This window comes from Callithrix jacchus, chromosome 15, assembly GCF_049354715.1.
Source record: "Callithrix jacchus isolate 240 chromosome 15, calJac240_pri, whole genome shotgun sequence".
NCBI classification, from domain to species: Eukaryota; Metazoa; Chordata; class Mammalia; order Primates; family Cebidae; genus Callithrix; species Callithrix jacchus.
The window spans coordinates 82,316,749-82,342,644 of record NC_133516.1 but is presented as its reverse complement, the minus strand read 5'-3'; the positions used below and the strand labels follow the sequence as shown (position 1 = coordinate 82,342,644).

Sequence of the window (25,896 nt, the reverse complement as noted above, 5' to 3'; positions counted from 1 at the left end):
TGGGAAATGGTGAGGAAGACTGAAAGTTAGGTCTAGGTAAAGTGTTGGACCCTCCACCATCAGGTATTCTGGCTCCCTGATACCCAGGGTCTCCCATCTTAATAGGAGAGCTCTTTCTCACTAGTACTACAGGTCATGGACATTATTTAAAGCACTGCTCCTCATAGAAACAGTCCTGTTCTATGCCTCACTGTTGTAAAACACAGCTCCCTCATAACATTAACCACCCAAAGCCAAGTTGGGGCACCAAAGGTTATTGTGTGGCAACTCTGGAATAGCCTCCAGGAATGTACCTCCAGGAGACTTCAGAGGTTATAGCTTAACTGAGACTGCCAAACTGCATCTCATTCAGATATAGGGTTTCCATAGAGGCCCTTGAAAGGGGAAATAGAGCCAGAGCAAGCAAACGGGACTCTGTACATCCTCCTTTTGCAGAGCAGCTTCACCAACTCTGGCTCCACGGTTGGGACTGAAAGCAAACTGCACTGGACAGATGGACGGATAATGCTCACTGCCTCGGGTAGTTTGCAAGCATGAAGTAAGCAGGTCTGTGCTACAGATTTTAAACCAGGTAGCATTGAAGGCATTTATTTTAAAAAGTAAAGCAAATTTGCATGTGATTTAGCATAAAATTACTCCCTGCGCTCCATAAACACTACCTCAAAGAATGCAAAAATAAAATAACATCAAGCACTGTGGCCAACTGCAATTGTGTTCAGCCTCAACGTTTACAGCCTGACACAGGAGGAATACAAAACGGATTTTAAATCCCGTCAGCTGCATCCATGCCAAAACAGAGCAAAGGAAAATGAAAAAAAAAAAAAAAAAAAAACAGCTGAGAATTGCTTCTCACAAGCCCTGACTAAAGTGAAGCAAGGGCTTTTGACACTCTTTGGCTTGAAACATGTGCTGAAGGTTACATCCTGCCTCTGCTACTATTGTGGCCCTGGAGGATTACTTCAAAAAGCAGAAGACTCCGAGACATAGCATATGCTCAGGGCTGCATATGGTACAGGAAGAGGGTTCACATAGTATTAAAAATATTCCCTTATATTTGAATCATGTTGGACAGTTTGTTAGATTAACTCATGGCCATCTGTTGGGTTTGATACTATAATCATTTTACAGATAGGGAAAATGAAGCACAGAGAAGTTAAGTGACTTGTTCAAGATCACACAGGAACTAAGAGATGGGGCGTAAACCCAGGACCCAGGTCTGACTCAACTCCAAAGATCTTTCTACACTACCACACCAGAAGTCTAGTATATATACAAGGATGTGTGTATATAGACATGTAAACATACTTATGCAGTCATGTAACTCTCCCCCTTTTGACTCTCCCTCTGTGACTTTGGATAAATAAAAAATGGCCACCCCTTTCAGCAAGGGTGGAGAGTTCAGAGGCTACTGGAATCTGGCAGTTAACATACTTACCATGGTGCCATCGGCAATCCTCTCAGGTGCCAGCTTGACCTTGCTGGCCTTCTCAAAGCAGTCAGCATCAGGTCCATGCGGGGTCATTGCGCTGTGAAGACTGCCTCCCCCTGGCAGGAACCCACCTTGCTTTGCCTCATAGTGACCTCGGATGAGTCCCATGAACTCACTCATGCAGTTCCCTGGGAAGGTTGAAGCAGTATTATTTTTATTATCCAAGGCAAGACCAGTAAACACCTAGACCCCTTACACATCATTTCTGCAGAATTCCAAGAACATAGGAGAAACTAATAAATCTTATAGGATCTATAAAGAATATAGATTGACAGATGAACAATCACAAAACATTCATAACTGGCATTCTTGGCAGGCACAGCTCTACTCCATAGCCATGTGGATTATGAGAGGGCTTGAGTTCCACTGTCTGACAGGAATCAGGCTAGATCTAAAGAAAATCAGGGCCCAGAGGATATAATAATAATTAAAATGCCAGTCATAATAGAGAGTAAATGTACTCTATCATCTAGCTTGCAAGCCCTGTAACAAAGTTATCTTATCTCCCAGATCAGAACCCTTTCCCAAATAGCTCCACTGTAGGACATGGCAGCATTACATTTCTAGTTTCCAACCTAGAAAGCTTAAGTGGGGTGTGTGTGTGTGTTGATGGATGGTGATGTAAAGAAAAGAACCCCAGGCTGGGCGCGGTGGCTCACGCCTGTTATCCCAGCACTTTGGGAGGCCGGGGCGGGTGGATCACAAGGTCAAGAGATCGAGACCATCCTGGTCAACATGGTGAAACCCTGTCTCTACTAAAAATACAAAAAAAAATTAGCTGGGCATGGTGGCGCGTGCCTGTAATCCCAGCTACTCAGGAGGCTGAGGCAGGAGAATTGCCTGATCCCAGGAGGCGGAGGTTGCGGTGAGCCGAGATCGTGCCATTGCACTCCAACCTGGGTAACAAGAGAGAAACTCCGTCTCAAAAAAAAAAAAGAAAAGAACCCCAGACTTAAAGTCCACTATCAAATGATAATCCGTGTGAAAGAATCTTGGTATGTGTATAAAACAGACCATCAATGCTATTTATTATAACAAATATTATCTTCTATAGCAAAATCTGATATGCTCTTGTCTTTCTGTTCTTCAAAATGTCTTTTGGATTTGTTTTTATTTTTTCTATTTCCATTGATACCCTATTCATAGAGTCCTAAATCTTAAAATTGGAAGGGATCCTTACTTCTACTCAATGTAGAAGAAATTTCTTTCTCTTTTCTGACTGATTACCTCCTGGGCTCTGCCTGGATGTGAATGGAAGCTGTCTACTCTACAAAGCATATCATATTATTGAAGAGCTCTGAGTGTTAGAAAGTTCTTATATTAAATGGAAATTTGCTTTTATATAAGTTAAATTCATTGGTCCTAGTTGTGCTTTCTAGAGTCACACAAAATTTGACTAAAATCACCATGTTTCTACTCTTCCAATCTTATGCTTCTATTGAAATAAAGCTCTTTATTAGAGTAGCAATACAATAGAGCAGGAATTAAAGAAATATAACACCTGAGCAAATATAAGTGCCTTTTCATCTCCAAGCACACATCTACTCACTCTTTCATTCAACTATCCTTTTCCCACTTCACCCATCTTCCCATCCATCCAGCCAGCATATATAATTAGACACTGTGCTGCATACCGTGAGACAGAGATGAATAAGAAATAGCCTTGAAAGCTACTTAAAAAAAAAATCATTAACAACAAAAGAACCTTTAAAGCTACTCATAGTCTGTCCTGTGACAGTACTGAGAATGCAAACCAAGGACAGAATAGAGAGATGTGGCAGTGACAACCCTTACAAAATCAAACACTGGACATGATACATGCCTGCCCTTCTCGCTTACATGTGAAGTATAATCAAGTCCCAAATACTTGTATAATTGACTAAGAAGCCACACCCACCCTGCTCAGAAACAGAAAGCTACTGTAGGCCCCTACAAAGTGAGTAAGAGTGTGTGAGTTCCTGCTGAAGAGGTGAGACCCAGGTCATAGCTCCACTTGTTTCTCTATGAAGTGAAAATACAAAAAAAGAAGTAAATGTAAGCATGAAGTGTCTATTTTAAAAACAGTTCTGTTCATGACTTAAATTTGGTGTCACACTCCTTGCTCTAGTATGGGTCCTCAGGGTCACCTTCAATGCTTAATTTTAAGAAGACAGCAAAATAGAATTCAGCTTTGATCTGAATATGAATTTAGAAATAAATGAGCTTGGCGATGACATTTCTATATCATTCTCTATATTTCAAAGGACAGTGGGAGGATAGACCTTGTCTTTCTGATTAAAGCTGAATTTATTTGACTAAGGCACATTAAGATGACTGGAGGCAATATTTCTCCAAAAATTATTCTCCATTTTCTCTTATAATAAAGTCACATCAAAGTAGCAAAGATTTTGAGTATTGCCAAAGCAATATTTTTAATATCTCTGGAAAAATAATTTCTAACCTGGAGTTTGATGGTTTTTTCTAACTCATTCAGGGTACCCATACCTTTACAAGATCTACCCTGGGGCCAAATTTACTTTGAGAATCATTAAAAAACTACAGGAGGCATCTCTCAAGGTTATTTGTTTCAGGAAGTCTGAACCACAAATAAAAATTAAGGAGTGGTTTGAGAGACTATAGCACAGTAGCAAACTTGTTTAAATCAGATGACTCTATTATCCCTCTACCTAGGGATGGGGACAAGCCCTAGGCCAGTATTTCTCAGCAAGTACTCTGTAAACCTCCTTCATTATAATCCCCTGACTTGACAATGAAAAATTCAGATTCTGGCCGGGGACGGTGGCTTACATGTGTAATCCCAGCACTTTGGGAAGTCAAAGCAGGCAGATTGCTTGAGTTTAGGAATTTGAGACCAGCCTGGGCAACATAGTGAGACCCCATCTGTACTAAAAATCAAAAAAAAAAAAAAAAAGCCAGGGTGGTGGTACACACCTGTGGTCCAAGCTACTCAGGAGACTGAGAGGGGAGGATCGCTTGAGCCTTGAGGGTGGAGGTTACAGTGAGCTGAGACTGTGCCACCTGCACTCCAGCCTGGGTGACAGAGTGAGACCTCATCTCAAAAAAAGGCAGATTCTGAGGTTCCACCTGAAAGCTAATAAGCTCTTTGGAGTAAACTCTGAGAATAAACTTTTAAGAAAAGGCTAAGTGATTTTTATATCCCAAAATATTCTCAAAGTGAGCCCCCTAGAACACTAGCATCAGCATCACTTGGGAACTTGTTAAAAATGTAAATTCTTAGGCCCTATCCTGGACCTACTGAAGCAGAAATTCTGAGGATGGGGCCCAGTAATCTCTTTTAACAAGCCTTCCAGCTGACTCTGATACATGGTAAAATGTAAGAACCACTACAGGCACACAGAGTAATCTCAATAAAAGAATAAGAATGAAACGGTGAATTATTAAGGAGTAGCATGTGAAGTACAGACTATAAGCCAGGGCAATTTTCTCTCCTTGACAACAGGTTCTCTAAGCCACTAACTTCCAGGAGGAGAAAAGTTAGAGTCTTTAGTAGGCTTGACATTTTTTAGAAAGGACTTACGATGCTATTTACAAAATAGCTAGTGTCTTTGCAGTGGTAACTGATCATTTTCTTTTCTCTACCATGACGGCATCATCTGAAAAGGGGGATGCTGGCATTTGACCATGGAGTGGCCTTCTTCCATCCTGAGGGCCTTCATTCCTGATGCTATAAAAGAGCTAAATTGGCCATTCAGTGCACTGTTGTATTCTGTTGAGCCCTGGCACCTGGGAACTGGTATATACAGAGAGGGACCTCATATAAACAGAAGGCCCTTGGGTTTACTAAAGAAGGGAATTTGTTTCCTAGAAAGTTCCAGATGGAATGCCTCTTACAGTCTTCCCAGAACTCTATGTACAAAAAATGCACACTCCAGGAAGTAGAATTGCATATTGACCTTTGGTTGGATTTTCAGCTAGCTATTGCACACTTAAAACTGTCAACCTCATTAAGTACAGCCATGAAGTACTTCATTTATTTTTGTTGATGCATTCACTTATTAAAAAAATATTTATCAGAGACTATGCTAGCCATATGAGTTAGTGGTCATGAGTGTTTGCTCTGGCATTAGACAGCCTGCAATTGAATCCTGACTCCACACTTGCTGTGAGTCCTTGAGAGAGTTACTTAATCCCTCTTGTGTCAGTTTAATCTGAGAAAAGTGGGGGACAATGATACTACCTGTCTCTTAGAACTGTTATAAACACTTTGAGTTGGTCTTAAGAACTTATAACAGGGCCATAGAAATTGGCCAATAATTATTAGGTACTACTACTAATAATATTAATAAAATAAAAATAGTAGATTTGTTAGGTCTTCTACTAGGCAACAAATGCTCTGTAGAAACTCTTTCCAGAATAGAGTCCATTCCCTAATGTAGGCTGCAGTCTGCTCCCTGCCAAAATAATTGGAGAGGGCACATTTCCGCCCCTGCCTCTCTTTTTCTTTCTCTGGTTGTCTGAACCATACTTAGGTGATTAACTTTCCCAAAACAACAGACTAACTAACAATCTCCCCCCAACATTCCCATCCCCAAAAGGAAACATCCAAAATGTGAGGAAACTTGTTTAGAAGCCTAACAAGGCTTCTAATTTTTACCAGCCTTTCTGCCTCTTACGGGACAGAGAACTAGTTCCCAGGAACTAGTCTCAGAGTCAATGCATCACTACTGATCTAGTTTGAATATATGTTTCCTCCAAGTCTCATGTTGAAATGTAATCCCCAATATTGGAGCTGGGGCCTGGTGGGAGGCGTTTGGTTAATGGAGGCAGATCCCTCATAAACGGCTTGGTGCCACCATGACGATTATGAGTGAGTTCTTACTCTATGAGTTCACATGAGGTTTAGCTGTTTGAAAGAGGCTGGGACTTCCTCCTTTCTCTCTTGCTTGCTCTCATCATGTGATATGCCAGCTCCCACCTTGCTTGCCACCATGATTGTTTCCTGAGGCCTCATAAGAAGCAGATGCCAGCACCATGCTGCTTCTACAGGCTGCATAACCATGAGCCAAAGGAAGCTTTTTTCATTACAAATTACGTAGCCTCAGGTATTCCTTTATAGCAACGAAGAATGTACTGAGACAACTACCATCTCTTAAAGAGATTAAACCTTGCGGATCAGCATTAGGCCCTGTGAAGCAGGATCCTGAATTCAAGCCAGGGGAGGTGTCCAGAAACAACCTAGGCATTATTCCCAATGCGTAGTACTCACTGCTTTGTTGTCCCTTTGGCTTGCAAATGTGGCTCGGTAAAAGAGAGACTTACTATGGTAATAAGGAGGCCTGAAGGTCTTATCAGCAACCCCCCATCGAGGTGGGAAGATGACAAAATCAGCAATGGCCACTCCAGGGCGGACAGACTTAGCAGTCAACACTGTGAAAATGGATGGGTCCTGTGAACACACAAGGAGAGACTGAACGCACAATGCAAGAGTGGCAACTGGACAATGACACACATTTCATGCACATTTGAAGGTGTTTGCAAGTGATAGTCTAATTTCTTTTTCATTTATTTACTTTTATTCAACTTTTAATTTCAACTTTTATTTTAGATACAGGGAAACATGCAGGCTTGTTACATGGGTATACTGTGTGATGCTGAGGTTTGGGGTAGGGATCTGATATATGGTTTGGCTGTGTCCTCACCCAAATCTCATCCTGAATTATAGGTGCCATAATCCCCACATGTTGTGAGAAGGACCCAGTAGAAGGTAACTGAATCATGGGGGTGGGTTTTTCCCATGCTGTTTTCATGAGAGTGAACAAGTCTCACGAGATCTGATGGTTTTATAAAGGGCAGTTCCCCTACACATGCTCTCTTGATTGCTGCCATGTAAGACATGTCTTTGCTCCTCCTTCACCTTCCACCACGATTGTGAGGTCTCTCCAGTCATATGAAACTGTGAATCCATTAAACCCCTTTTTCTTTATAAATTACCCAGTCTTGGGTATTTCTTCATAGAAATGAAACAGACTAATACAGGATCCCCTCACCCAGGTAGTGAGCATAGTAGCCAATAGATATTTTTTCCACCCTCCCCCTTCTAATAGTCTCCAGTGTCTATTTTTTCCATGTTTATGTCCATAGGTGCTCAATGTTTAGCTCCCACTTATAAGTAAGAACATGCAGTATTTAGTTTTCTAATCCTGCATGAATTTGCTTAGGGTTATGTTTTCCAGATGCATCCATGTTGCTGCAAAGGGACAGCCTAGTTTCTGATCAAACAACAGAAGTCTGGGCTTGTCATCAAGGTGCAGTAATCACTCATGACTTTTTCCTCTTGCTGTGCTTGAAGCAAAATGAATTAACACCAGCTAAAAGGATTCTGAGCTGCTTTTTCACCCTGCTGAGCCTATATTACATGCAACCTACTACCCTGTGGGTCTGAGAACCAATGGTACTTCAGACCCACAGGGTAATACATTGCTTCTCAACCTCAGATCAGGGTGACTAGAGCTGAGATGTGCAGCAGAAGGGATGCTCAGAGCAAGGTGGAAATAGAAATAAAACAAAATCCAAGTTTTAGTGTAGATGTGCTTCTCTTCGGGAGAACACAAAGATTCCAGATTGTATCCATTGGCAGAAAAGTCTGAGAAGTGGTTCACTGCTTTCTTTGTTTGACTTTCCTGTCATTTACATCATTTACAAAACTAGTCTTCATAGTGGTAGTGTAGAGATGGGACAGGCTGAGGGACAAGATTATGCTTTTTAAAAATTCTTCAGAATTCTTTAGTAAAAAGATTGAGATTCAATTTAATTGAAATCAACAATCATGTTCCCTTTCGGAGGCCATGCAAGGGTCTGGGGATTCAAAGATAATGGGGATTGATTCCCTGCTTATTTAGCATTAATTGGGGGAAGGGGCTGGGCAGCTAATTCTCCCTGAAAGGATCAAGGAAAGCTTCAAAGAGGAGGTGACATTTGAGGTAGGTCTTCAAGAATGAACAGAAAGAAAGAAAAGAGACAGAAAAAGAGAAAGGAAGGAAAGAAGGAGCACATGTACTCTTGAACCTAAAATAAAAGTTTAAAGGAGAGAGAGAGAGAGAGAGAAAGAGAGAGGGAGAGAGAGAGAAACCTGCACATGTACCCTTGAACCTAAAATAGAAGTTAAAAAAAAAGAAAGAAAGAAAGGGGGGGTGATAGAAGAAAGGAAGAAAGGGAGGAAGGACTAAGGAAGTGGGAAGGTAGGGAAATGACATTTTAATCACAGAAAACACATCAAAATGCACAGAGATTTTGTTAAGAGGAGAGAAGGCTAAAACCCCAATGCATTGACAGAAGGGAGAGGGGCAAGAGGTGGTACTGGAAAATGAGTCCAGGGACAGATGGTGAACAGCATCAAACACCACGCTTCAGAGCTCAGACTTAATCCTAAGCCATGGGAAGCCTGCAAAGGTTTTCTAATGAAGGCAGTGGTGGCATGATCAGAACTGAATTTTGGAAAAATAACTATAGCAGCAGTACAGAGAAGCCTGCACCTGTGTAAATTCAAATAAAAATAAACCCAACCTTTAATGCTGTGAGAGTTAACATTTCTTCATCTGTCATGGGAAATGGTCTGAAACTATTAAAGCAAAGGCAGTGAGGTGCAAATAAAGCTTTATCGGTGTCTCAGGATCCTTTTTCATGCTGTTTGTTTGGGGCCTGATGTCTCACTTTTCTTTTCCGCTTTGCTTTTCTTAAGAGTTGCTGCTGTTCAGAGAGATAGTTTGGTTCCCCCAAAGATAAACTGAACTGGCTCAGGATAATCTTTTTGCCTCTTGAGTCTCTGACTTCTGCTCTAATTATCCTTCCAGTCTGTGGGTTAAGTTAATCACTTATGAAGTGGGCTGCAGAATAAACTGCCCCCCAGGATCTCAGAACCAGCACTTTATTAAGTATGGAGGGTCTTGGGGGCCTGCACTGTAGACCAGGGACCTATTTGTGGTCCCCTAACTGACTGAAAAATATGACCAAGTACATGATCTAGACTTTCTTTGGTTTAAATTCAATGTTATGAGTCATTTTAGAAGTAGGCTGTCCGCCCTGACACTGCTAAACACAGCCAGAAATGGAGGTACTGGGGTGAACAGTCATAGATCACAGAGCAGGCTCTCGAGTTGTGAGGTCAGAGACTTCTCCAAATTCATGACGTTTCTTTCTCCTCATTTCACCACCGACATTAACACTTGGTTGTTTTGGGGGATACATTTTCTACAAAGAAACTAAGTATTTACCCATTTAGTTTGGCAAACACAAGTCAGAGTATTATGAACGCTCTGTAGAGAATGAAGCTGTGTTCACAGGGGAACGCTGAGTATCTGGCTTGGCTCCCCTATTAGTTCTGTTATTTACTCCTTCACCAAAGGACAAATGACTATCTCTAGGGCTTACAACAGTGACATTGGAAATGTTGGATCTGTAATTGTCAGGGGTCTACTGTGGACCCCTTGCACCCAAGGGTTGTCTCATCCCAGGGCCCCTACAGGGTTCACACTTACTGCATGGTCAAAGGCCACCGAGTTGATAACCATGAAATTCTTCAGGTTGTATTTGTAGGGTGTATAGTTCCCATGCCAGGCCACAACATTGAATGGGGAGACATCCTAATCACAAAAAGCAGGAAAAAATGATTTTACCATCTAATGCTTTTGTAGCTGTGATCCCACAATATGTACTCGGTATGCCTCTCTCTGATTTGATTTGATTTGGTTCTTGATTTAATTTTACTGTCCTTTGGGAGAAGTATAACCCTGAATCATTTTGTGGTTGCTCCACATGCCCTCCACTTAGCCACTAATCCTTTCTGGTTCACAAGCTGCAGCTGCCTTCTGATCACACACGTAGCAGAAGCACAGCACATTCTCCAAGTATTGCCTTTTCAACAATTTTTAACCTAACTGTGAAGATCTGTGGATGTCAGCAATTCTCAAACAATCTGGGCTACCTTCTGTTTCCTGGAGCAGAGAGTACCTGCTGTGATGTTTCTCCAGGTAATTTCAGACTAGAGGAGCTTGCAATAGACACAGTGCCTGGGTTGGTGAGTCCAAAGGCGGGGAGAAGGCGTCTAAGAGAGGGGAGACGGCCTCTAAGAGTTCCAACTCCAAGGACTTGAGACTTTGGAGCAATCCTAACATAATACTTCTTGGTCCTGTTCTGGGGTAGAAGAGGATCAGTGTTCTGCTATAGGAAGATGGTCCCTTCTGTATCTATGGGTCTGAATGCTCTAAATATTTTAGAGGCATAGTTAGGGTTAACTGGAATGACTAGAAATGTTGAAGTATCTGAGCATAGCAATAGTGGGAAGACACTGCCATTCCTAGGCATGTGGAATAAGGAGGAAAATATTGTTATAGAACTTCAGCAAGAGCAAGAATTGTAAAAAAGGGGGATACCGAGTGGTGTGCTGGTAAGTATTTAACAACTAGCACTCTGAAGAAAAATATAAAGCATTGACATAGAGTTTACTGATTTCTAAGGTGTATATAGTCTCATCATGATCATTTTCTAGCTATCAATGTGACATCGCTGAATACAGCATTGGACAGAAGTGTGCAAATCAGCTTTTGCAAGTCACTATGAATCAGCTCCAGCATACCACTAGAGCTTCCCAACAGGAGCTGAGGTCATATGGGGGATGCAGCTACTGCCAGAAACACATTCCTAAACAGGGAGGAAGCAGGGGAAGAAATATCCCAATTGTCTTTCCTCTTGCCTTCCAATTTCCTGTGGGTTGAACCCAGCAGAAGCCAGCTGGTTAGGGAGCCCAGGTGATACAGTCAACCTTCTAGGACACAGATCATGGCAAAGAGGGAGAACGGATCAATGGGGACTCACACAGAGAATAACCAGCACAGGGTCCATTTGGAAAGTGCAAACCTTTCTGGAGGAGCTGCTGGCTGCTTCTAGAATTGTGGTCCTCTAACAATTATATATAAACAATGATTTGGGGAAAATGCTTAAAATGAATGTAGGTTTCCATCCCTATCTCCAGAGGTTATCATTTTTGCAAGACTAGAGTAGTATCTAAGGGTCTGCATTTTAAACAAGCCTCCTTGAGGGTTTCTGATGCAAATAGTCCCTGAATTTTGAGAGATCCTGACCCAGATAATGTAAGAATGACAATGTGTCTGCTTCGAGGGTTAATTTCTAAGTGCCAAACTGGTTGACCTCTGCTGGTTGGCATTATCTCTAGATGCTACCTAAGAAGAATAACATACCTTGGAAAATGTAAGGAATAAGTCAAATAGACAAAAGGAAGCAAACAGATAATGCTAAACAGAAGAGATCTTTGGGTTCTTCTTCTCATATGATTATTTTATTCTAATATATATTCAGCATATTTAGTAATATATTATAGAGTCCATATGACATTGTTATTATTAATATTTACTAATATCTGAGCCTTTGCTTGGTGTCCTGTATTTGCCAGCCTGGTACTATAAACCAAGCCAAGCTAATTAACTGAATTCTACTTGTTTTGTAGAATGGCCTGTATTTGAAATAGGGTGCTATTGGAGAATATAAATCTTAGCTGATCTGTTTGTTAACTCATTTCCTTATGCTGCCCATATATTATGTTTTCCATACCATTTATAGTGACCTGCATATTGCTAAGATTTTCACTGCTTGGTGAGTAGAAAGGGCACAACCTTTGGAGTCAGACAGATATGGGTTCAAATGTTGGTTCTGCCACTTACTGTGAAATTGGTAAGCTATTTATCATTATTGGCCTTTTTCATGACTATGAAAGTATCACTGACTATAAGAACTATTTGTCTTATTTGTAGTGCCTTAGTGGTATAACAATGAAAGGATATATGTAAAGTTTCTAACATTCGCCTTGGCAATCAGTAAGTGCTCAATCACTAAGCATTTCTTCCCCTGCCTGCCAACACTCTTACTTTACCTGTTTGGCAGCAAACAGCTTGCCCTGGAATTTATTAATGACAGTGTAACCAGCTGGCACTTGGCGATCCTCATACCAGGCAACGGGTATCAAGAAATCACGAGGATTGGCCAAACCATTGGCCCCTAGAATACAGTAACCCAAAAGTCTTTTAGAAACCTCCAAAACATAGGAAAGATGCCCTGCGTTGCATGAAGAGAAAGGCTTTCTTTCATGTCAGGAGCTACTCCACAAATTGCTTTCATTGCCCTAAGATTCACTGGATTTCCAGTTTGGTACCTTTTAGGAAGACTCGAGGAATCTGGTTAGAAAAAACATTCACAAAAACCAGCATTACCTTCTAAGATTGTGGAGTAACTATGGTTAACAAAACCATCTTATATGCATTATCTTATCACTACAGGTGAGGGGAAGGGAAGAGAGAAAGAGACAGGAAAAGAGGAAAAGGGAAGATCTGATAGAATTTCAGAACTTTTTCTTTTCAAGGAACCCTTGAATACTCTAGAACTCATTGACAGTCCTTGATCTCAGGAAGGATTACAGGCTGTTGCCTTAGGCTTGCCTCTGCTCCTTAGACAGAACTCAGATTCCAAGTCTGTAAAACTGCTCTCCAGCTTGAAAAACCTGTCTGCCACTCAGGAAAAAGTATTTAAGACTTGCCTGCTTACCTCTGCTTAGTAGTGAGTGTCTCCTCCAGAGAAAGAAAATAAATCAAAAGACCAAACATGAAAAATGTAAGTGCAAAAACAATTTTAACTCTGAGAGGAGTGAGCTGAGGAGTGTTTTATTATTTCCAGCTCCTGGGGTTAAAAAAAATAAGCCCCTGGCTGGTTAGTAAATTATAGATATTTTCCAGAGGATACATGTTCCATGGAACCTGGAGGCTATGCTGACGGTATAGCAGCAGGAAGCCAGAGCAGAGTGGGTGGTGAACAGGATGACAGACGGCCCACCATGGCTCCAGCTGCCTCTTGCTGCCTCCCACCTTCCTCTGCATATTTGGATTCCTCAGGGGAGTTGACCAGAAGGCACACACTGGCCTGTCCCTGTTTGCTCTAAAAAGCTGTTGACAAGGAAGGGAAGAACTGGGAGTTGTGACCAAAGAGGAAACCAGGGGCCAATTTTCCCAGCCACTCCTTTCGCTCCAAGAGACAGTTTGAGATCAACCCTTCCTAGCATTTTCACTTCCTCAAGCTTGCCAGAAGAATGGGGGCTGGGGGGTGGTGGTCCTTGGTTCACTTTTGAATATTTTAATCTGCCTCCTGGGGTATGGTTTCTAGATCCTTTATAGCACTGAGTGATACACTTTTTTTGACAGCTAAGTGTGTGGATTTGGTTCATAGACTGTGTGTCACCCAGTCCATCTCTCCTTTCCACAGGAATACAGCCCAGGCCATTTTTATGGCCTTCCCACTTTATTGTCTATAAACAACCCATTGACTGAGCAAAAAGATCTTCCTCCTAATCACAACGCTTATTCCCACTTTCATGCTTCTGCAAAGCTGCTCCTTTCCTCTTTACTTTCCTCAACTTTTCGTAAAGAATTAGTCAAATTCTCATCTCCTTTGTGGAGCTCTTTCTGGTGACCCTGGCACACAGTAACCCAAACTTCTACAGTTTTTACTGTACACGCTGTGTGTGCAACCAGAAATCTACTACATGCTGTCTTTATCTCCAATGTTTATATACTATTCTAGAGAGATTTATAGTGGATTGGTTTGGGTTGCTTTCTGTTTTGCATGTATTTTATGGAAAGATGCTTGGTCTAGAGAAGAATTTATCTAGAGAAAAAAGTGGAAGTTTGAGTGAGATAGTGAAGAGGGAAGGATGTTTAACTTTCATGCAATTATCTGTGTCCTACATCTCAAGTGAAGCTTAGAGGCTTGTAATGAAGATTTACCAATAGGTCCAAGGTCAGGTAACTCAAAGTGGACACCGTAGACCTCCAAGATGTAGCCCCTGGTCTCCTCAAACACATCTATGCTGAACCGCATTCCTCTCTGGAATGGAAAGTAGACACTGGTGTGCCCTCTGAAATCACAGCTGTAGTTATAAAGAAGCTGCCCAGAGCCATAGCCAGTCCCACATGCAAAAATAAAGCTTGGGTTTGTTGAGCTGGCAGAGAGGTGACCAGAGCAAAGATGAGTTAAAAAGTAAAACTTAATTCCTAATCACATATGTGACCCAAGCCAATTCTAGTCTACCCTCTCATTGGGTCCAGAGATAACGATAAGCCTGATTTAGTCATATTTAAAAAAAAAAAAGTCAACCTTCACTGTCTCTACTGCCATTAGTGGGAATAGGGACTTATCCAGAGTGTATGTAAATATTTAGTAAAGTGCAGTGACAAGTGGTCTGTGCTTTAGAATTATGTGCTATATTAAAACAAAGCAAGGCACCCAAGCTTGCTTAGTCTTCAGCACATTGGAACCTTCTGCATAACTCAAGCTCCCTCCTCATTGCCCAGACATGACAGAGAAATTTTAGAGTTGGAAATAGCAGCCACTGAAACATCTGACTGCTCCCAAATTAGTGAGAGGCAGGGAAGAGAAGGGGACACATCACCAACCTGAATGACGCAGATCTCATTGGGCTGTACAAGCATCTTGCCAAACTCGGTGTAAATGAGAAGGCTCCCTTTCTGGGGAACTGACAAAAAAAGACAGGGCAGTGGTGAGCAATTCTTTTGGTGTGATAACCATTTCACAAACAGGAAAGGCTTAAGGGCTGCATTTGCTTTTTCATTCCAAATGAAAAGAGCTTTATTGAGTCTCTTGGGGGAAAAGATATATTCTGACAAGTTAGATTAGGTATTTTCCTATCTAGAAGAATGTGAATAAAATAATGACTCTGCTTTTGTGGTCACCAGGCAAGGAACTTGTATACGCACAATTTTGTGACATGGCCAAAAAGGGGTAGCAGAAGTAGAATGGAAAGTCACCCATTTCTGTTAGTTCCAGCAAAAGGCTAACGTTTTCTTGTATAACATATATACCAAAATGTTGACTCCAAAATATTGATACTAAAAAAACCACCAAATATAATAGGCAGACCAGAACAATCTCTGATAGACTTTACATTTTAGATGGTCTCATGGAAATTTGAACTTAAACTGCAGTTACTAATGATAAATGGGCTTTTACTGAATGAGTTCAAAGGCAAATACAGTTATCTTAATAAGTTAATCCCATTAATATTAGTCTTCCTTTCTTTTCAGCTGCCCAGGTCTCCCACATCAGAAAGGTCCAGAAGAGATGGGTAAAGACAGAGAGACAAAGAAATAGAATAGGGGCTCTGAGTTACACTAGAAATCTTTTCCAGACCACTTGTGGCCTCTAGATCTCAGTCTCTGGATTGCACTAAATGAAATAAGACAGATTGGAGAATGAAGGAAAGTAATGTGCATAAAATTAGAAAGCAGCTTGTGGCTAGGGGTCAGTTAATAGTGAGGGGGTCTGAAGTCTTCAGAACTCACCAATCAAGAAGTCCCCATCTGAATTGTAAAAGCATCTGAAACATATAGAGTAATTCCTGTGATTTTCAGTTTTAACATTATCTAGACAATCAATTCGTAACACAAATTATTGTTTAGTACCTACTCTGTACCAAGCTCAGAGCTGGGTATAAAATGGGGAGCAAAATGACTCAGGCTCTGCCCTTGTGGACCTGGAGTCTAGTGGGGAGTCAGAGAGCAATCAAACAATTACAGAACAAAATCATTGCAGTAATCAAATAACTGCAGAACAAAACCATCATTGTAATGTTCTTGTTCAAGGGAATGAAAGAATAAGGACTTGGTTAGTTTGAAGAATCAGCAAAGGCTTCTTCAAAGAAGTGACACATTTGATCAGAGATCTGAAGGCGTTATCTAGGTGAGGTTTGGAGAAAGGAAAGAATGTTCCAGACAGAAGGAACAGCAAGTGCAAGTGCTCAGAAGGAGGAGGGCATGTGGCAGGTTGAAGGAAGTGAAGGAAGGCCAGTGCGGCTCAAATGGAGACAGGGGAGTTGGCCTGATATGAGATTTGATCCAAAGAGAGGCCTCCAGAGCCTTGTCATAGGGGTGTGATATTGCCCCTGATTCATGGCTTAGGAGTTAAATGTCTTACACCACAGGTCGCTAGCCAGAAAATGTGGAGTTGAGCTTTGGACACAAATGGTCTAGTTCCAGAGGCAGTGTATAATAAGGGAAGAATGCCATTTGCATACTTGTTTTGTAAAGCCAGTTTATAAGCTCCTCTACTTAGGAATTTTAAGCTTACACAGGACTATTAGCTGAATCCAAAGTCAGTTAGCTTGACCTGCCACTAATGGGTGGTCCTAATGGAAACTCACACAGAGTGACCTGGGACTCAAGAACAGCCCTGGAGAACCTTGAAAATTAAGGATATTTAAGAGCACATGTTCTTAGGATCTCCTGAGGGCTGGGTCATGGGTTACTGGTCACTCATATTTGGCTCAGAATAAATAAACTCAAATATTTTACATATTAATAGTTTGACTCTTTTTGTCAACAATAATTTGGCACCTGGACACAAAGGGCCTCAGAGAATATTCAGAACCCTGAAGGAGTTGCCGGAACTCAGAGTTAAGGTACCAGCAGGGGCTCATCGAAAGCCCCTTCAACTTTGGGCTTCTCCTCTGATGGAACTGTTAAGTCCCCCTGAGCCCTGTTTTGTTGATGGTCCTTGATTTATTCTGAGCTTTTTTCTTTTTCCTCCTAGGAAGTTCTTGTTTAGGTTCCTAATGCTAGTTCACAGATGCATTCTAAAGGATTTTCTCCATTGTCTTTTTCTAAAGACAAGAAGAATGACCCCCTTTTGGGCACCCTTTTGGTTTCCAGTTTGGAGGTGCATTCTAAACAGTCTTCTCCATTGTTTTTTTCTCCCAAAATTTAGCTCAATTGGCTTGTCTGCCCATTTGCGTGAGAAATTGAACTGTCACTTTTACAGAGAAAGGTCATTTTGTTCCTCCCAGCTAAAAGTCACCTTGGGTGTCTAGGGCCTGAGTTGCAGTGTCTGGGGGATTAATCCCCTGTGATGTGCAGTGGCCCTACAGGGAACCCCCCCACAAAAAAATAGTTTAAAAAGGTTTGTCCTGGAAATGCATGTAAGAGCTGATCACTTGGCATTGTGAGGCCTCTCCGAGGTACTAGATCTCTGGAGAAAGAAACTGAGACACATAACAGGGTGGAAACGACTCCATGGTGAAACACTGTGGAGTTCTGCCCACAATCAGTACACCGATCCACCACCCAAACAATTCCCAGGCCACAGTTCAGTTCCTCCTTTTAAGAAAAAAAGTATGGGAAACAATCTAAGAATGAGGAAAGACAGAGAGAAAGGTGTCTCTACTTGCAAGTGTTTGTGTAAAATGGAAAAGTTCAAGGGCATGCCAGGGTTTCTAGTACTCCAGCTGGTTACATATTACTGTCTGTTGTGCACATTTTAAACCGATGGGAAAACTACATCATTCAGAGCCCAAAGGTCAACCTGCAACCACAGAGTTCCTAAGTTCTCTATTTCTCTGTTTTCTTTTCTTTCTCCTTTAAATGTGCTGTTATTTTTCTACTGAGACAACAACCACTGTTTGGATCTAATGTATACCCTACATGTATTGATTGATGTCTTATGTCTCCCTAAAATGTATAAAACCAAGCTGTAGCCCAACCACCTTGGGCACATGTTCTCAGGATCATATTTGGCTGAGGTCACTCATATTTGGCTCAGAAAAATCCTTGAATATTAAAAAACAACAACAAAACAATATTTGGACTCAAAGTCAAATGCCTTTCAATCTACTCCTGCATTCCAGGGCTCCATCCTCCCTTTTCTGGTTACATTGTTATGTGATGTTCTTGTTTATATCACCGGTGCCAGTCAAGATAAATGCCTTTTGGCTCATTTATTATCATTGTCAATTAATATATATCAATATTGCCTTGAGGAAAAACCCAATAATAAAAACAACTATGTATGTGCATATGTGACTTCACAAGAGCGAGATCTGGAGTTTCGGGAGTTTACCTTCTGGCCAACAGCCCTTAAGGGATGGACGTGTCCTAGTCTAGAACTTAGCCACTTACCTGTTCTCCATGGAGGTATTACAGAGGAAAATGTGGATAGCAAGTCCATTGTTAGACTTAATGTCTCCAGCTCCACACAAGGTGTGCAGGCCCTGGGAGAGAGCCACAGGAGAGGGAAAGGTTAATGTGAATGGTGCCCAAGAGACAGCCCTTCCACTGGTCCCTGATGGTCATGAAGAAATTTCTACTAGGGTCGTCCCTTTGGGACCAGTGGGACATTTGGAATCCACGCAGCCTCTGAGGAGCCTGAATTTACTGATTCATGTTTGGTAGTTTGTAGTTTACCCTAGTCTCCAGGCATGGCCTAAATCTGGGTTGTCTTAGGGGCTATATCAGAAGCACTTACAGAGTATCATCAGTTCATTACTTGGTATTTTGTCAGTTTGAGGCTGATATCAACTGGAAGAAGAGAGTCTGTTGGAGGTAGCATCAGGCATCTACAAGGCTCAGGGAGGAAGGTTGCAGCATCAGGGACCAGTTAAGGCCCCTAAAGTACACTCCACTATGGGCAGCCCTCTGCTTATGAATAGGGTTGCCCTAATCTCTCTGGAATAGGGCCAAGGACTGCATTCTGACAGACTGCAATTCTCTCTTCTGTGTGACCAGATGATCCACAGTGCAAGAAACCTTAACACATGGGCCTTCTCAGAACAGCCCTCAGCCCCAAATCTGCAGATGGAGAGCACAAAGGAGGGAGCTCTGCTCCTCCAGATATTGAGTTCACACAAGAAAGGGGATGGGGCTATCGTTTTGTATTTTGACTCAATTTGTAAGTTTAGGGTATACTTAAGTGAGTCTACACAGGGTTTGGAGCACTTAATAAAGATGAGAACTTCAAGATGATTCTAACAATCTGTCCTATGGTTGGGCACTGGGACTGTCCCTAAGAAAGCCATGAGCTGAGGGTGGTCTGTAGAACCCTCCACTGAGGGTTTGAACCCCACTTCCTTAGAGCTCCTTTCTCCTCTCTCCCAGATACTCCTTACTCTGGGCAGTTATTCCAGTACTCCTAGCACCTATAACTACCGAACAGAGCTTCCAATCAGCATTGCACTAACTAGAGTTGCCTTGCTGAGTTGATGCCATTCCAGCCCAATCTACTTCAGGAAGATAATGAACTTGGATGGGAAATATTTTCTATATATTTTTGGTAATCTCTGAGTGAAATTTATCATTTCCTTCAACTAATATAATGTAGGCAACAAATCATAGCAGGATAAGAGGTGCCTGTAACTTTATCAATGATAAAAATGATGGATATCACATTATAGTCATTATAGATACCTCAAAGTATATTTATGCTCATACCATAATTATTAGATGTTTTCCATAGATATTATGATTTAGCACATTAACAAGAAAGCATATATATGACTACAAGTCAAATTTGTTTTTAATGGTATTTTTGTCATTATATTTCAATATAATTAGCTTCTTTGTAATTTTATATAATTTATTTTATACATTTATAAACAAAGATATCATCAGACTATCAAAACAAGCAAAAAGTTTCAAAGCCCCTGTTCCAGCCAAAAGAAAGGAGCTTAAGTAGAAAAATGTTCAATTGTCATTGGCCTTTCTGAGACATAAATAGTTAATGAGTACCCTTTGGTGTCAGGGGCCATATGGTTTCTGTAAGTAAGACATCCCTCTGCAGCCCCCAAAGCATATGCAGGTGGTTTTGTCTCTGCTGCCTCCTGATAGGGCTGCTTCTGCTTGGAATTCAGCCTGCATATGGTTGGCTCACTTACCACAGAAGAGAGGAGAGCAGTAGGAAGGGTGTAGATAGGACTGACTTACACTCACGAAGTCCACTTTCTTTTGAGATGCTTTTGGAATCTCAAATGGTTTCCATCTAAGCTGGAAAAAAATACACATACATAAAAATCACTTCACAAAGGGAAACCATAGACCTTCTAAATAAATAGCATCAATTACACAGAAGAGAAAGGAAAGCTGCTCCCTCTGTGAGGCTCTACTCATGATTTTGTTATTTTAAAATGATTATCCATCATTTTCTTAAAGGGACTCTGTTAGTGTGTATGTTATTTGTGCACACACATGTGTGTGTGTGCTTAAAACTATATGAATATAAACTGCTTTTGTTCCTTAGCACTTTAAATTATAAAAATAAAAGAAAACCATTGCTTCCTCTTTTGGAAGCTATTTGTTTCTTTTAACATTTTGCTCAGGCACATCAGTGAGTTCTGACTGATGCTGCTTTTTATGCTATTTATAATCAGCTCCCTTTCCTGGCATGCCAGTCTCTCTGTGTGGGCTCCTGACACTGCAGGGGAAGGTTCTACTTCTACTTCAAGCCCTTAGAGTTTTAAATTATTTTTTTTTAAGAGAAAGAAAGAGCACCCAGCTGAGATTGGATCTGGTAAATGCCGTACCAGGTTCAGCTGCTTCATGAAACCCCACATTTGTCCCTAGGCTGCCTGACAGTTCAGTTTAAATCACAACAATCTTTAATGATGAAGTGATCTAAGGAAGTAGGGAGGAAAATCAGCAGGTTTAGGTCCTTCTTGAAGTGTCAGCCCAGTATTTGTTAATCAACTTGGCAGCAGGCCTGACCTAGCCAGGCTGGCAGCTGATAAGCCCAGCTGCCATGTCTCATGGAGTGACCTGCACCCTGATGACCAGCTCCACTGGCTGCAGCACCTGGTCAAGGTGGGCTTGGCAGGGCCTCCATTAGGTCATAGGGCTCAGATCATTCTGTATTTCAGGAAGGCAGCCAGATGGGAAAGGAAGCAGCAAGTGGAAAAGGCAGCCCTGGGATTATTCTGTCTCTTTGACATACACCATCAGGCAGCAGCCTTCATTTCTTCATAGTAAAGCAGGATGATTACATTCTAAGATGCTTAAAAGGGATGTAAAATGTTGATTTGGAAAACAGTGCTGCAATCATGCTTCAGAAAAAAAGAAATGCTTTAGGACAAATTCCATTAAGGGTGGTATCTCTTACGGGTGTAATGGGGGACCTGACAGCAAGAATCTAGGAAATAGTTTCTCAACCTTGGCACTATTGACATTTTGCACCAAATAATTCTTTGTTGTTGGGAGGTGTTTGGTGCATTGCACAATGCTTAGCATCATCCATGGCCTTCCCTGCACTAGGTTCCAGTGGCATTCCAACAAGTTGTAACAAAACGTCTCCAGACGTTGCCAAACATCACCTGGGGGGAGATTTTCCCCCAGGTGAGAACCAGTGACCTAGGAGGATATTTCCCTAACATCAGGAAGTGCCACAGCTAAGCACTGCTGGATTTTTTACGGGAAGTTCTGGTCTACCACTAACCATTGCCTGCTGCTTCATTATAATAACAGAGCAGAGTTTTTATACCCAGCAAGATTGTCAGGAAGACAATACTACCTAGAATCTTAGTTTCAAAAAGAAAATCCAGAAAGAGTCATCTTTCTGGATTTCCCAGTAGAAGGGGTTTAAGTATCAGATCAATGGTTGTCTGGGTAACCTTTTAGCTCTATCCAGAGATTCTCAATCCTGGCCACCCATGAGAATCACATGGAGAACCTTAGAGAAAAAAAACAAAATTAAAACAGAATCTGAAGGTGGGGCCCAGACATTGGTATTTTATGAAAGTTCTAATGTGCAGCTAGGGTTTAAGAATCAGCACACTCAACCCAGAGGTTCTGTGATTCTTGTATTGATGAACCAAACATCATACTCAGAAAAGTCCACCCAGTCAAACAACCAACTAATTAGTCAACTAAAGTCTGCCATCTTGGGCCATATGTGGTAGTGACAATGCCAGTTGCTAAATAGCAAGAACGACTAATTAGTACAAGTCTAAGGATTTAAAAATGTAAGGAAAAGGTGATTAAGAAAAAAGAAGAAAGAGAAAGAAAGTAAAGAGAGAGCAAGAGAGAAATCCCAGTAGCAGGGGATTTGCTGCTTGGTTTGTTGGACTGTGTTTGTTCATCTGCCTGATATTAAAATATCTGTTGTAAGGCCAGGTGTGGTGGCTCACACCTGTAATCCCAGCACTTTGAGAGGCCAAGGCAGATGGATTATGAGGTCAGGAGTTCAAGACCAGCCTGGCAAACATAGGAAAACCCCATGTTTACTAAAAATATGAAAATTAGCTGGGTATGGTGACGCATGCCTGTAATCCCAGCTACTCAGGAGGCTGAGGCAGGAGAATCATTTGAATCTGGGAGATGGAGGTTCCAGTGAGCCAAGACCTCACCATTGCACTCCAGCATGGGTGACAGAGTGAGACTCGACTGTGTCTCAAAAACAAACGAAAAACAAAAAACAAAACCCCTGTTGTGAGTATAAAGTCCTGGCCCTCAAAGAAGGCGTTTGTCTTCTGTGAGTGGAAAAGACTGAGCCAGAGAGATTGATGGGTTGACTAGGTCAACTAGTCATTTTTCAAGGACTTCTGTAGCACATCAGTCCTCAAGTTATGAGAAGAGAGAGCCCGGGGAGGTGGATGAAAATGCAACTACATTTCATATTGAAGGGAGCATATCTTCAACATGGCTCACAATCTGGAAGAAGCAATGACCTTGATAAACCTTCTCTAATCCAAAAATGATCCCCAACAAATGACAGAGATGGTACAGAGAGGGGAGTCATTTATCTGTTGGCCCTGATGGCAGAAGATTATACAGAGTGCATATTCAGATCATACTGGGCCTGTATCATGAAGGATAATAAAATCCCCAAGGTGGTTCTGATGAACTCAGTACTCACAAGAGAAAGCCAGCTTTGGATTCTTGGGCAAAAGATTTTGGTTAGGAGCTCTGATATGATATTTTGGTAAATGTGAGGAGGATTAATAGGAAGAGTCCATAGAGTGCATGGTAGAAACATCTACTAAAGCTCGCTGCAGCTTCATTGTATGCTGTGGAGCAGTAACTCTCTGATCGATGGCAAGACCAAAAGGACAGTGCACTGGATACTTGGGTTTTGCTACTTTCTCTGTTCCCATGTACTCTATGATCTTCAGGAAAGCCATTTTCTTTCTCCAAATTGTGTTTTTTTCTTACATATAACAACGGGGTGCTGGTGAGAACTGCAATTCCATAATTCTCTCCAGAGAAGAACCTCTGAAAGAAGTAAAGGATGTTTGCTGATTGGTTTAGTTCTTGCTATGGGCTAAGTTGTGTCCTCTTCCATATTTGTGTGTTAAAGCCCTGATCTCCAATGTGACTATGTTTGGAGATGGGTTTTAAGGTTAAAAGAGATCATAAATGTGGGGCCCTAATCTGATAGAACCGATAGCTTTATAAGAGGAAGAAGATATCTTGGGAGGCTGAGGCGGGTGGATCACGAGGTCAGGAGATCGAGACCATCCTGGTCAGCATGGTGAAACCCTGTCTCTACTAAAAATACTAAAAAATAGGCTGGGCGCAGTGGCTCAAGCCTGTAATCCCAGCACTTTGGGAGGCTGAGGCGGGTGGATCACCAGGTCAAGAGATCGAGACCATCCTGGTCAACATGGTGAAACCCCGTTTCTACTAAAAATACAAAAAAATTAGCTGGGCATGGTGGCACGTGCCTGTAATCCCAGCTACTCAGGAGGCTGAGGCAGGAGAATTGCCTGAACCCAGGGGGCGGAGGTTGCGGTGAGCCGAGATCCCGCCATTGCACTCCAGCCTGGGTAACAAGAACGAAACTCCGTTTAAAAAAAAAAAGAAAAAGAAATACAAAAAAATTAGCTGGGCATGGTGGTACGTGCCTGTAATCACTGCTACCCAGGAGGCTGAGGCAGGAGAATTGCCTGAACCCAGGAGGCAGAGGTTGCGGTGAGTGGAGATCGCACCATTGCACTCCAGCCTGGTTAACAAGAACGAAACTCGGTCTCAAAAAAAAAAAAAAAAAAAGAAGAAGAAGATATCTCTCTCTGCATGCACTCAGAGGATAGGCTATGTGAGGACATACTAAGAAGGACTGTCTTTAAACCAAAGAGGAGCCTTACCAGATATCAACCCTGCTTATACGTTGGACTGGGACTCCCAGTCTTCAGAACTGTAAGAACATTTCTGTTGTTTAAACGACCCTGTCTGTAGTACTTTATTATGGCAGCTCGATCAGACTAATATAGTCCTACAACTTTTTTAAACAGTTTATTTATTTATTTATTTATTTTTTGAGACGGAGTTTCGCTCTTGTTACCCAGGCTGGAGTGCAATGGCGCGATCTCAGCTCACCGCAATCTCCGCCTCCTGGGTTCAGGCAATTCTCCTGCCTCAGCCTCCCGAGCAGCTGGGATTACAGGCACGCACAACCGTGCCCAGATAATTTTTTGTAATTTTAGTAGAGACGGGGTTTCACCATGTTGACCAAGATGGTCTCGATCTGTTGACCTCATGATCCACCCACCTCGGCCTCCCAAAGTGCTGGGATTACAGGCTTGAGCCACCGCGCCCGGCCAACAGTTTATTTTATTTATACTATATACTATTGTTAGTTTCTTCTATATAGAATTTACTTATTAAACATTTCAAAAACAATAAAATCAATTTAATGCCCAGTGCAATGGCTTGCTTATAGTAGGCATTAATATTTGTTGAATAACTGAATAGATAAATAAATCTAAGGCACTGAGATTAAAAACAAGACTAAAGCAAATTTGTGAGGTCTTTTTTTGGGGGCGGGAACCGAGTCTCAATTTGTCACCCAGGCTGGACTATAGTGGCGCAATCTTGGCTCACTGCATCAAATGATTCTTCTGCCTCAGCCTCCCAAGTAGCTTGGACTACAGGCAGATACCACCACACACTGGCTAATTTTTGTATTTTTAGCAGAGATGGGATTTTGCCATGTTGGCCAGGCTGGTCTTAAACTCCTGACCTCAGGTGATTCACCCACCTTAGCCTCCCAAAATGTTGGGACTACAGGCATGAGCCACCAATCCTGGCCTGTGAGATCTTTTGGAAGTCAAAATAACATTCAGGCAATAGCTATAACATCAAATATTTCTACAAGTCCAAAGATTATTTCTAAAATGTCAGTTCTTCGTACCTGTGTAAAATCATCACTTCCATATATTTTTTCTTTTTTTACTTGTTTTCTAATTCTGCTTCTTCTGTAGATCACTTCTATATTTTTTCTGACCTTCTGTTCAGTTGTCCTATCAACTGTTGAGAGAGGGGTGTTGAAGTCTCCTACTAAAATTGTGGATTGTCTATTTTTCCTTTTAGTTCTATTATTGCTTCACATATTTTACAACTGTATTCTGTGAGTTCTATAGGAAGATAAACTTACTTGCTAGAAATGAGGTGGTCAAAAATAACGTGAAAGTATCTTTAAAGATACCCCTTAAGGGTGTCCAAAGTTAGAATTAAAGATCATTTAAGACTACCAAAGGAGGAAGACAGAATTGGTGGCAACATTTGATGATCGGGATTCAAAATTCATGCTCAGAGATGAAAAGGAAATATTAGATAACT

The 25,896-nt window shown here is 41.6% G+C and overlaps 1 protein-coding gene across 2 annotated transcripts in view; it reads right to left on the bottom strand.

The window, feature by feature from the left end:
* The window catches only part of HGD (homogentisate 1,2-dioxygenase), a 54,294-nt gene that overhangs the window by 2,611 nt on the left and 25,787 nt on the right, over positions 1-25,896 (bottom strand). Inside the window, exons 5-13 of one of the 2 annotated variants that reach the window (XM_002758765.7) lie at positions 20,275-20,334; positions 18,475-18,566; positions 15,868-15,902; positions 14,962-15,041; positions 14,293-14,392; positions 12,393-12,517; positions 9,985-10,089; positions 6,770-6,896; positions 1,436-1,617 (exon numbers count right to left, since the gene is read on the bottom strand). In XM_002758765.7, the coding sequence (XP_002758811.1) occupies positions 1,436-1,617; positions 6,770-6,896; positions 9,985-10,089; positions 12,393-12,517; positions 14,293-14,392; positions 14,962-15,041; positions 15,868-15,902; positions 18,475-18,566; positions 20,275-20,334 (906 nt within the window). The remainder of the gene's footprint in view (positions 1-1,435; positions 1,618-6,769; positions 6,897-9,984; positions 10,090-12,392; positions 12,518-14,292; positions 14,393-14,961; positions 15,042-15,867; positions 15,903-18,474; positions 18,567-20,274; positions 20,335-25,896) is intronic. The other variant, XM_035274092.3, reaches the window with a different exon arrangement.